Below are 13,469 nucleotides of genomic sequence, written 5' to 3' on the forward strand. Positions count from 1 at the left end.
AGAGCTTCATTCACATTCTAAAGAAGTATAAATCTTAAATAAGCATTAAAAACTTTGGCAACTGGCTTTTGTATGTGTGTGTCTGTTTTAGGTTTTCTCGCTTCTTGCCTAGATATTAACTTCTAGAGAAAAGATTCAAAGACGCTCCTATACAGCATTGACAGTTAAAGAGCAGTATGTACATAGACTGTTAGTCCAGCAAAATGAAATCAGATAAAACAGGTGACATCACTTAACCTAATTATCTCATTAATTTTATTAGAACTAAGTTGGTCTTTATGGCACTTAAAAGAATGAATTCATTTCCTCTTAAATATTTAAAAGTTTTACTTACACAGGATCATTTTTCAGATGAAAGGGAAAACTTTAGATACTCAAATAAAACAGTAATTTTTCTGTTGAATTGGAAAAAAATTTTTTTAGTTGAATGAGGCTGAAAAGAATCTATTAATTTACCATTTCCTTGGTGTTTCCCTGTTCTTGACAAATTTTAGTCAATTGTATAGTTTACATGTGTTTATAATTTACAACTGCATATACAGAATCTTGTATGTGTTTCTTAAAAATACTTACCTTGACTTATTTTGACATTTTAGAAAAACTTGACCACATACACAAGTAAAACATAGCTAAAGAAAGCAAGCATTTGATTCTTACTTACCTTGTCATTTTAAAAATATTTTCAAATATTAGTCAGTTAATTTTTACAACTGGATTATTATCTGAAGTTAACTTTGGCCAGAAAATATTATTTATGATGTTGTCAGTATTAATGAAAATATATTTAACATAGCTCTTATATTTTAGATAATGTTCGTGAATTTTAATAAAACAAATGCAAAAAGTAAAATGGCTTGTCTGAGGAGGCCTTACAAATAGCTGTGAATAGAAGAGAAGTGAAAAGCAAAGGAGAAAAGGAAAGATATACCCATTTGAATGCAGAGTTCCAAAGAATAGCAAGGAGAGATAGGAAAGCCTTCCTCAGTGATCAATGCAAAGAAATAGAGGAAAACAATAGAATAGGAAAGACTAGAGATCTCTTCAAGAAAATTAGGGATACCAAGGGAATATTTCATGCAAAGATGGGCCCAATAAAGGACAGAAATGGTATGGATCTAACAGAAGCAGAAGCTATTAAGAAGAGGTGGCAAGAATAGACAGAAGAACTATACAAAAAAGATCTTCACGCCCAAGATAATCACAATGGTGTGTTCACTCACCAAGAGCCAGACATCCTGGAATGTGAAGTCAAGTGGGCCTGAGGAAGTATCACTACGAATAAAGCTAGTGGAGATGATAGAATTCCAGTTGAGCTATTTCAAATCCTGAAAGATGATGCTGTTAAAGTGCTGCACTCAATATGTCAGCAAATTTGGAAAACTCAGCAGTGGCCACAGGACTGGAAAAGGTCAGTTTTCATTCCAATCCCAAAGAAAGGCAATGCCAAGGAATGCTCAAACTACCACACAATTGCACTAATCTTACACGCTAGTAAAGTAATGCTCAAAATTCTCCAAGCCAGGCTTCAGCGATACGTGAGCCATGAACTTCCAGATGTTCAAGCTGGTTTTAGAAAAGGCAGAGGAACCAGACATCAAATTGCCAACATCTGCTGGATCATGGAAAAAGCAAGAGAGTTCCAGAAAAACATCTATTTCTGCTTTATTGACTATGCCAAAACTTTTGACTGTGTGGATCACAATAAACTGTGGACAGTTCTGAAAGAGATGGGAATACCAGACCACCTGACCTGCCTCTTGAGAAACCTGCATGCAGGTCAGGAAGCAACAGTTAGAACTGGACATGGAACAACAGGCTGGTTCCAAATAGGAAAAGGAGTACTTCAAGGTTGTATATTGTCACCCTGTTTATTTAACTTATATGCAGAGTACATCATGAGAAATGCTGGGCTGGAGGAAGCACAAGCTGGAATCAAGATTGCTGGTAGAAATATCAATAACCTCAGATGTGCAGATGACACCACCCTTATGGCAGAAAGTGAAGAGGAACTCAAAAGCCTCTTGATGAAAGTGAAAGTGGAGAGTGAAAAAGTTGTCTTAAAGCTCAACATTCAGAAAACTAAGATCATTGCATCCAGTCCCATCACTTCATGGCAAATAGATGGGGAAACAGTGAAAACAGTGGCTGACTTTATTTTGGGGGGCCCCAAAATCACTACAGATGGTGACTGCAGCCATGAAGTTAAAAGACGCTTACTCTTTGGAAGGAAAGTCATGACCAACCTAGACAGCATATTCAAAAGCAGAGACATTACTTTGTCAACAAAGATCCATCTAGTCAAGGTTATGGTTTTTCCAGTAGTCATGTATGGATATGAGAGTTGGACTATAAAGAAAGCTGAGCATGGAAGAATTGATACTTTTCAACTGTGGTATTGTAAAAGACTCTTGAGAGTCCCTTGGACTGCAAAGAGATCAAACCAGTCCATCTTAAAGGAAATCAGTCCTGGGTATTCTTGGAAGGACTGATGTTGAAGGTGAAGCTCCAATATTTTGGCCACCTGATGCGAAGAGCTGACTCATTTGAAATGACCCTAATGTTGGGAAATATTGAAGGCAGGAGGAAAAGGGGACAACAAAAGATGAGATGGTTAGATGGTGTCACCGACTCAGTGGACATGAGTTTGGGTAAACTCCAGGAGCTGGTGATGGACAGGGAGGCCTGGCGTGCTGCGGTTCATGGGGTTGCAAAGAGTCGGACACGACTAAGTGACTGAACTGAACTTAACTGAAGGAAAAAATTCTGATGGATTATATATTATTCAAAACTTCAATTTTATTGGAATTGCTTTTATTTGAATATTTCTAGGTGAAAAGGCAAAGCCTTAAACCAGAAATTAAGATCATTTTAGAAATGTTTATCCTAGTAATTATCAACTACTTCATATTTTATATATAAGTTCATACTAAATGTGACATGTTATTCTGATACAATTTAACTGAGGCAATGTCATCTTGTAGTTAAAAGCAATAGTTGTTTGAGAATTTACTGCAACAATTAATAAAAGGATATTCTTTTCTCTTCATAAGTAGGTATTCTAAAGAATAAAACACAACATAGTTAACCAAGTTACTAAAAGAATAGAGACAATGGTTATAAATTAGACATTACTTCCATCCATTAAAAGGAGACTACAAATCTGAAGGTGTCTAGTTAAACTAAATTTCCAAGTCCATAAGCTAATCAACATGCCAGAAGCAATGCTTTCCAACAACTCCTGCTATTTTAAAATGTGTCTTCTTTTTCATTCCTGGTCTACTCAGTTGTCTTCAAAAACTCATTTTCTTCATTCCTTTTCATATTCTATGATTCGTGCAAAGTTCTGCCAGCAAGTTTCTAAACTCCATTCTTCATTCATTGCATGAGCTTGTCATCCTTTTAAAACTTGGATTTATTTTTTCGTCAAAGCATTCATTTTACATTCTATTCTTCCCTCCAATGTGTCCCATATTTGCTTTTCTTCCAAAGGTTAGAAGATGTAGCCCCATTTTTCCTGTAAAGTTTCCTATGTTTAGCTCTTAACTGTTTCTGTTGGCTCCATCAACTCTGCACAATGCTACCTCTCAACCATCCCTGGGTCACACATAAGCTCTGTTTGCCATAAAATAGAAAGTCCAGCCCACAAGCTGCATCACCCTAAGACCTGGTTCAATAATTAGGGTTATTGTTGAGGTGATGGTTCATGAAATAGATTTCTGTGTGAGAACAAAAGAGCTTAGTGCAGAGCCTCAGGCTCAGAGCTCACCTCCTCTTGGCTCCCTGTGTGCCCCGCAGTGGTGGACCTGAACCTGCTCAAGGAGGAGGTACGGCTCTACAGCTGCACGCCCCGCAACTTCTCCGTGTCCGTCCGGGAGGAGCTGAAGAGGACCGACACCATCTTCTGGCCTGGCTGCCTGCTGGTGAAGCGCTGCGGCGGGAACTGCGCGTGCTGCCTGCACACCTGCAGCGAGTGTCAGTGCGTCCCCAGCAAGGTCACCAAGAAGTATCACGAGGTACGGACGTCCTTGCCTTTCCTGGTCTTTCAAGCTGGGGGTTGTGTCCCAGGATATCATAAAGCGGTGCATCAGAGAAGGCTTGTGGTTTTAAACGAGAGGTCGTCTTCAGGGAAACCAAACAAAACCAAACCAAGGTTTACAGAAGACTTCCTATTTTTATTTATTACTTTTAAAAATTAGAACCTTGAACTCAGAAAGCCAGACATGAAGGATTTGGACAGCTTGTCCTCCAAATGGACAATCACGGGTGATCAGGGGACTTTTTCCTCATAGAAAAAGCACAATATGTTCTTCTGGTTGGGGAAAAATGGATGAAATTTTCACCTTTTCAAAATATCAAGGGAAAATATTTTAAAGACAACTTGGAGGTAAATTATGGTCTGTTTTGGAGGAAAGAGATCTTTGATGTTTATTTTTCCATTTGGGACAGTGCTAACACATAAATCCCAAGAGTATATTCATATTATACTGCCTGTTATTCATCTTTTATATTGTGTCTTCCTATTATTCATCTTTTACATTGTGTCTTCCTACTATTCATGTGGCCCCAAATAGTATGTTAAACCTTCATGGATTCTTCATCCTTCTATATCTTTATCCTATGTAATTAAGGAAAATACAATAGGAAATATTAGTAATTTTTGGTTTTCAGAGCCTTGGTAATGTTAGAGCTTAAACATTTAAAATTCTTGTTAATTATCCCCAGTTGTACTCCCCGCCACCCTCTCTAGCAGCACATAGCTTTCACACATCAGGAAGCAATCCCTTTTTGATGGCTCAACTTCAGTCTTTACAAGACATGTTTTACAAACTTTAATTTTTACAAAACCAAACCAAGGTCTGCCTCCTAACTTCATTTCAGTATGGCTTCATTTGTTTTTATTTTTTCTGCTAAATAAGAGAATGGCACAAAATAAATATCTGCTTAATAAATGAAATGATTCTTCTTATATATGAAGACACCAGCAGAACCCACATTTGCTGGGTAATCTGAATATGTCATGTCATAAACTGCACTCATGTGACAGGGCTGCCCAGTTCTTCCCTGGTATTGTGTTGGCAGTTGACTAAATGGGAAAAAAGTACTGAGTTCCAAAATAGAAGGTCCCTGTTTCTACCCTAGGTGTATTATTAACTTGCTGTAACTATCATCAGTACACTTAGCCTACAAAAATGCAAACTAGGATCGATTTTTCCTAATGGTTTTATTCTCTGACAATTATTAGATGACAGTTTTTAGAAGATAACATCCCAAACTGGCAGTCTCTAAAATAAGTAGGACTGCTTGCTCTCATATTCCACATGCATCTAGAGACCCTTGTGCCAGAAACACCCTCCATTTCTGTTTCAGGAGGAACCCCAGTCCCACTCTGCCCAGGGGATGGCTTTGTTGCTACTCTGAGAACTGGGAATTTAGTTGAGAAAAAACCCTTCACATGGCAGTTCTATAACTGAACCAAACTTGGGTGTGGTTGCCCTCCCGAGCAGTAAAGTCAGTCTTTTGACCCAGCTTGTAGTGCAGGAAATACAATGTTTATTATAGGTGCCAAACAAGGAGTCCAGGTAGTTATCGTTTAAAAGGCTTGAACACCTGAAGGCCTTCAGGAAAAGGTTTTTAAAGACGGGGTAAGGGAAATGGTTTCAGCTCATGAACTTTCTTCAGATTGGTTGGTGGTAAGGTCATCAGAAGTCAGCATCATTAACCTTCTGGTTCCAACTGGTCTAGAGTCTATATGCTTGTGCTTATGGGGAGCATATAGTTACGTTCTTTTACCTGGTGTCTGGAAAACAGCTCAAAGGATATGACTCAGGATACTATCTATAGCCCTTGAGGAAGAACTCTAAAGGTCCTTGACTTTGTTTAATGACTAAACTATTATTATTTTGTTTTACTTGACTGTTTTCCTTTCTGCATTTTCTCACTTCTCCTATAAAATTTATTCTTTGAATAGTTTTTCTACAGACAAAAGACAAAATGAGGACATGGAGTGGGGGAGTAGCCCACAGGGTCTTGTTCTAAAACATGTTAAAGTCAAAATACCTCAATGGTAGGCTGATATTAGAATTGATTGGTATAATGTAAAAGGATGTGATTAAAGTAGGAGATAAACTGGAGTGACTCTTTCCCCACCTAAAATTATTCAATTTTAAACTTTCTAAAGCAGGTACTTACTAAGGAAAGTGTATTTGGGGACATGATTTAGCCGACAAGTCTTGGGTTTATGACCCAACTTGTGAAGAGCTATAAAAGCCAGAGGAGTCTTGTGAGCTTTTCTAAACAAGCTTATCAGATGCTGAGTCCATGTCAGGCTTTGGGGCTGCTGAATCAGTCCTCAGATCAAGAGGATCCTCCTCCATCCTATACTTGTAAATTTCTTTTCAAATACCATTAATTTCAGAGTTATCCAGAAAGTTGCCACAGAGTGTGCAATATCTGTTTTAAAGTCTCAGGTAAAATTCTTCTGTGGGGAAAGGCCATGGGCAGAGCTTCCGCACTACTACTCTTCAGAAGGGCATTGATTCATCCTCTCCAGCCTGCAGGTGGGGTTGATTGTGTGCACTACCTATATGTCCACACTTAAACAACTGTGCGTGTTTGTCTAGTTGTAAGATCATGGAGTACATTTCCCGCAAATATCTCTAATGTGTATGTGCACAGATATAATTATATGATTACCAATTCCACATTTCTCACAGATATAGCCAACCTAATCCTGTCTTAATTTTTTCAATGTTTTGTTGGAATTATAAAATTTTCTTTGATACTATTTTTTTTTAGCAATCAAATTAGCCTATAAAAAAAGATTATTTGTTTGGTGTAATTCATAGTTCTTGAGCCCTAATTTTTTCTCAGCCTTATAGTTTGTGTGTTCTGAGGCTAGTAAATTTAGTATTACTTTTAAATAAATGAACTTTTTCAAAAACATAATATAACATTTCTAAAATCATTGTTATTTAATGCCATTAATCAAGATCTAGACTTATTTATTTATTTTTTAATATAATTTTAATTAGAGGCTAATTACTTTACAATATTGTATTGATTTTGCCATACATCAACAGACTTATTTAAAGTGAAGGCTTTCATTCTTTTTGATGATCCTTGGTCCAGTTTTCAGTTTAAAGATTATTCTACTTCGTGGACAAAGCAGAAGCAAAGACAGAGCTTAGAAGTTTTATTTTTTCTCTCTTTCCTCTGGCTCTTTTATGCAGCTTGCCTACATATTAAGCTGAAGTGTATCTATCTGTGTCACTACAAATATAACCGATTAAGTCCCTCTTTTGACTTCCTTTAACATTTTCATTGGGTTTTCACAAACTTAAAAATATCATAAAATGTGTTTGTTAGCCATCTGTATGTCTTCTTTGGAGAAATGTCTGTTTAGTTCTTTGTGGGGAGGGAGGTGGGAGGGGGATTCAGGAAAGGGAACACGTGTACACCGATGGCGGATTCATGTTGATGTATGGCAAAACCAATACAATATTGTAAAGTAATTAGCCTCCAATTAAAACAAATAAATGTATATTAAAAAATCATAAAATATAACAATGTTATATTTTGATAAAATATTATCAAATTAGATTTTTTTTGCTTTTGTATATAAAATCAGATATTCTTTATTTGAAGCCATATTAGCCAAAAACAAAAATGTTTTCTTAATTTCCCTGTCTCCAAAAAACAAATTTTCAGAAAAACAAGACAGGGGTTTCATGTATATGTAAACCTAGATGTTCGGAGAAGGCAGTGGCACCCTACTCCAGTACTCTTGCCTGGAAAATCCTATGGACGGAGGAGCCTGGTAGGCTGCAGTCCATGGGGTCACTACGAGTTGGACACGACTGAGTGACTTCACTTTCACTTTTCACTTTCATGCATTGGAGAAGGAAATGGCAACCGACTCCAGTGTTCTTGCCTGGAGAATCCCAGGGATGGGGGAGCCTGGTGGGCTGCCGTCTAGGTGGTCGGACACAACTAAAGTGACTTAGCAGCAGCAGCAAATCTAGATGTTACAACTTTCTTGAATCGCTTTTTAGTTTCCTGTCAATCCCAGCATAACTGTAGTTCATCCTCCTGCATGTGTGCAACTTTAAAGATATTTCTGTTAGAGAACTGTTATTACTTTGTGTTTGTTTCTCTCAAATTGAGAACTAAGAATAAAGATCCCATTACAATGCAGGGCTCAAGTGCAGGGAATCCAAGGCTGTGTGACTTGGAGCTAATTGCTTAATCCCTGGCCCCTCAATTTCCTCATCTGTGATGTGAGCTGTAAGCCTTCACGCTTCATTATGAGGAATCAAGAAGCTGATGCTTACAAATACCTAGAATGAGGTCTGGCACATTTCAAGCCCTCCATATATACTGGTGATTGTCTCACTCAGCTTTCTCTGGTGACTCAGACTATAGAGAATCCGCCTGCAATGCAGGCGAGCCAGGTTTAATCCCTGGGTCAGGAAGATCTCCTGGAGAAGGGAATGGCTACCTACTCCAGTATTCTTGCCTGGAGAACCCATGGACAGTGGAGCTTGGTGGGCTACAGTCTGTGGGTTTGCGAAGAGTTGGACACAACTGAGTGACTAACACTTTCACTCAGCTTTATTTCTGTCCCCTCCACCTTGTCCAGCCTTATTCTTTGATTATGGCAAATAATCAATAAAGATTTAATGAATTTTACCCAGAGATAGGATATTTTCTTTCTGGCAAAAAACATTCGTAAGATATTCTGACAAACATATCGCTCCTTTCCCCTGTTCTTAGTCACCCTAATCGGCCTTCATCTTGTTTATATCTTCATACATCTCGTTTCATTTTTCATAACACATAGTCTTTTCTTGTGTAGATCTGTTTTTTCTGGGGGGGGGAATAATCATATCACTCAATTGCCTTACTCTAGTAACGTGTCCCATCACCCAAGGCTCTGTGTGACCCAGAATTTGAGACAGTAGTACACGTGCATTGTTCCTTGATGGGTCTTTCTGGCCTGATCTGTTCTCTCCAGAGTCTCTAGTTTTAGCATTCCCTTGCATTATTTCTTCACACAGTCAAAATTGTAGTTTGAGTCTCTTCCTCAACACTTTGTGAGATATGCTTCTACTTCTTTTCTTTCCTATATCATAAACCCTGTGCTAAAGACCAGTAACCCTTTTTAACATTATCTGAGACCAGCTAGTCATTTTCCAGGTCTCTCTGTGTCTTCCAAAGTCCAAACTTTCAAAGGGAATTAAGAGGGAAAACACTAATTAAACCTGCACCACATTCAAGACCTGAACACCCTTGGAACATTAGGAGATTCTTTTGCTTTCATAAATATCCACAGGCATGGGTGGATGAAGATGGGGTGGAGAGGGGACAATTATGTGGTGACTGCATCTTGTGTAAGCTCTGCAGAGGGAGGAAGGGTTGTGGGGTTGTAGCCTGGTGTAACATAGACTGGCAGAACTGTATATGGGGGGCTTACTAACCCTTACCAGTCATGGTCTTTCTTCCCCCTGCCAACTGGGAGAATGTATATAAGTGGACACAGGAATTAAAGACACTGCCAATGTTGCAGTGTATCAATCCACCTGACCTGATCCAGAAGCCATTTGTCGAGAGTGATGATAAGGCATAGTGCCAGCATCTTACAAGTAGTTGGTTTTGATGCCACCTTATATTGATCAAAAGCGGGAGATCAGTACCAACACATATACTGTATTAATCTCACTGGATTAAGTTTCACGTGAAAATAATAGTCTGAATAATTTTCACTCTAGAATTGTAAATGTCATAGAAAATCTACTTTAAAAGTTTACTCTTTTTCATAGCTATCATAAGCCTTTGCAGTTTATCTGTCTGGGAAGAAAGTTACTAAATAAGTAGGGTATATGACTAGTAATATTCTGGGTCTTGGTGAAATTATTATCTATCATTATAATCATTCCCATTTGGCAAAAGTATAGATAGTGACTGTGTGACTCATTCTCTCTAAGCTTCTGTTCACTCATGTGTAAAATAGGGCTAATAATTATAAATTACTTCATAGAATTCTAGTGAGTTAAAGTATGTGAAAACTATTAGATCACCTGGTACCCAGTAAGCATTCAAAAATTGTCAGCTAATTAACCTTTGATATGACCAGATACTCCAAAGGGAGGACGATTCTTTGTTTTTCATTTTTAAATATTTAAGTAAAACAGTCATAAAACCAGTTGTTGTTTAGTTACTAAGTCATGTCCAACTCTTTGCAACCCCATGAACTATAACCTGCCAAGCTCCTCTGTCCATGGGATTATCCAGGCAAGAATACTGGAGAGGGTTGCCATTTCCTTCTCCAGGGGGTCTTCCCAGACCCGAGTCTCCTGCATAGCAGGTAGGTTCTTTACCACTGAGCAACCTGGGAAGCCCCTGTAAAACCTGATTTGTGCCATTTTGGATTAATGAATATTTCCAGAATGGTATCTTTCAGAAGTTGCTCTGCAAAGTTATCTGTGTCAGACTCAGAGAGCAAACTACACAACTTCACATTATTTTTTGCTCTGTTCATAAGCCAAAGCCACATAATTTCTAAAACTTTGTATCATTTCTGTTATAAGACCTAAAACGTAATATACGTTGAGTAGTTAGTTCTTATCAAATATGTCAGAGAATCACGTATAGAATACATAGCTGTATCCTTTCATCACAGTCTGAAAAGGGTATGTTTAGTATCAGTGTCTGTTTTGCTGTATTTCTGGTTAAAAATCTCAACCATCCAAATTGCAAATAACTTCATTTAATAGAGGCATTCTTGTTATTCTTGCCAACTGTACACGACACAGTAGGACCCAGCTGCAGAAAGTTAACTGTGACGGAGCTGTTGTCGACGAAGTACATCTAATCCATCTCATCAAGTTTACAGAGGACTTGACGTGTAGCCAAGCACGTTAATGAGCAGCATAATTGAGCAGACTCAGCTGCAGACAGGTCGGGTTTCTTTTCACAGCATCGCAGTACTTGCCTGCCATGCTCCAAGGATAAATATTTACTAGGCATGTGAATAAATGAATGAAAGAAAACAACAAACAGAAAAACAAATTGTTCAGTACTGGTTTCCAAAACACCTAAAGAAGGTGAAATTCCCTCTGATTACAGTTAAATGCGTAAGGGAAAGAGGGCATAATGAATCTTTCAATTTAAGGACTATTCTTTTTTAAAAATTTGTTTTATTGAAGTATAGTTGATTTCCAATGTTGTGTTAATTTCTGCTGTATGGCAAAGTGACTCAGTTATACATATATATTATTTTTCATATTCTTTCCCATTATGGTTTATAACAAGATATTGATTATAGTTCCCTATGCAGTACAGTAGGACATTGTTGTTTATCCACGCTATATATTCTAGTTTGCATCTGCTAATCCCAAAGTCCCAATCCATTCCCTCACCTGTCCTTCTCTCCCTTGGCAACCACAAGTGTATGTATTCTGAGCAGCCTCCTTCCTAATTGTTGGTATTAAAAGGTCTTTCCTTTCATGAAAAGATGATAATCATTTGTGATTTCTTTGAAGGGTGGGGTAATATGTTCATAATGCCTTCAGGAGTAGAAATTAAAATGTGTTAAGTCATTGTTGGGCCCCGAGATTCTGTTCTGAAATCATTCCTGTCCATGAAATCACAAGTTGCAGACATGGCCTGATTTTAAAGGTGGTTTCCATTGTTCCTTTTCAGGTCCTTCAGTTGAGACCCAAGACAGGCGTCCGGGGGCTGCATAAGTCACTCACAGATGTGGCCCTCGAGCACCATGAGGAGTGTGACTGCGTGTGCAGGGGGAACCCTGGGGGATAATGCCTCGAGGTGGCTCAGGGCTGCCTCTGCGACGGAACTTGTGCCTTATCTCCATCCACAGTCCCGGCTGTTGGCTCCAGGGCCCTTTCATCTTCAGGATTTACAGCGTGTTCTGAGAGAGGAGACACCGGGCAGAATTAGGGGTTGTGCAACGGCTGTTTGGAGATGAGGCCCCACGACAAGAGGAACGTCCTCGCCGGGAAAAGGAATGAACCTTGTAGATTTCTAGTTAGTTGCAAAGTCCCTATGAGCGCCCTCGGCTGCATTGTGTCTCTTGTCTGGATGTGGCCTAGGTTCATGTCAGCACAGGAAACACTGCCTGTGAGCCCCTGGTTCTGTCGCCTTGCTTAACTCTCAGCCCTGTGCTCTGGGGCTAAAATCACAGAAATCTTGGATTGTTTCTTCTAGTCACATGTATAAGAGTGTTCTAAGTTCTACCAACATGGGTTTTAAAAAGGAACTGTGTTGCCATGAATTAAACTTGTCATGCTGATAGGAGAGACTGGATATTCCATATTTCTTAATCAGATTTCTACCATTTAGAAGAAGAGACCTCCATGCATGGTTTGGAACAGACAAACCTGAGAAGAAGAGTGGCCTTATCTTCACTTTATAAGTTGGTTTATTTGTTTTATTGTGTACATTTTTTATAGTCTCCTTTTGACATTATAACTGTTTGCTTTTCTAATCTTGTTAAATATATCTATTTTTACCAAAGGTATTTAATATTCTTTTTTATGACATCCTAGATCAAATATTTTTAGCTTGGTAAAATTTTCTAAACAGAATTGTTATAGCCAGAGGGACAAAGATGATATAAAATATTGTTGCTCTGACAAAAATACATGTATTTCCTTCTTGTATGGTGCTAGAGCTTAGATCAATCTGCTTTTTCAAATATTAATTGGGAAATGGATAGAATTTGGTAAGTTGCAAAGACTCTTGGAAAATAAATAATCATGTCTTCAACTCCTCTTACTGGGATGCAAGTAAAAAAGCAGGATACCCCCAGAGGCATCCAGGTCCAGGCGTTACTAACCTCTAACCCTTTTTTAGGGAAATGTGAGCCCAGCTCAGAAGATCATAAAGCACCTTGAGAATAAGAGACTTGACAACCTCCTGACAAAGCATGCTCGGCTGTCCTATAGGAACACATCCTATTTATTGTGATGTTCTGGTTAGATTATCTTTAAACTCTGTTCCATACACTTGTATAAATACATGAATATTTTTATGTACAGAAGTATATCCTTTAATCAATTCACTTATTGTACTCTTTGGCAATTGAAAAGAAAATCAGTCAAATCCTTCGCTTGTACAATGCTGAATCTTGTGCCTAGGTTATGTGGTGACTATTGGAATTAAAAATGTATTGAATCACCAAATAAAAGAATGCAGCTATTTTGGGGAGAACCTGAGTGTGTGTTTGCAAGATTTGTGTCACCATGACTTTTATTTTGCAAAAGGAGAAATCAGTTCAAAAGACAGGCAAAAAAATGAGCATTTCTGATGAGGCTTTCCTGCCTCTGGACGCCTGTGATTTTGAGCAGTAGTTTTCTTTTTCTCAGTTATCTTGATACTGATTAGTGGTAAATTAAGTTGCAAGTGACTTGGAGTTGTGTGTGATTAATGAAATGCTTGATGACAGATTA

General features: G+C 38.3%; 1 protein-coding gene across 2 annotated transcripts in view; it reads left to right on the forward strand.

The window, feature by feature from the left end:
• The window catches only part of PDGFC (platelet derived growth factor C), a 260,208-nt gene extending 246,998 nt beyond the window's left edge, over nt 1-13,210 (forward strand). For both annotated transcript variants that reach the window (XM_055549534.1, XM_055549535.1), the window contains exons 5-6: nt 3,796-4,013; nt 11,701-13,210. In XM_055549534.1, coding sequence (XP_055405509.1) covers nt 3,796-4,013; nt 11,701-11,817 — 335 coding nt within the window. In that variant the 3' untranslated portion in view covers nt 11,818-13,210. The remainder of the gene's footprint in view (nt 1-3,795; nt 4,014-11,700) is intronic.
• The last annotated feature ends 259 nt before the right edge of the window (nt 13,211-13,469 follow it).

The sequence above is a fragment of the Bubalus kerabau genome, chromosome 16 (assembly GCF_029407905.1).
Source record: "Bubalus kerabau isolate K-KA32 ecotype Philippines breed swamp buffalo chromosome 16, PCC_UOA_SB_1v2, whole genome shotgun sequence".
Taxonomy (NCBI): Eukaryota; Metazoa; Chordata; class Mammalia; order Artiodactyla; family Bovidae; genus Bubalus; species Bubalus kerabau.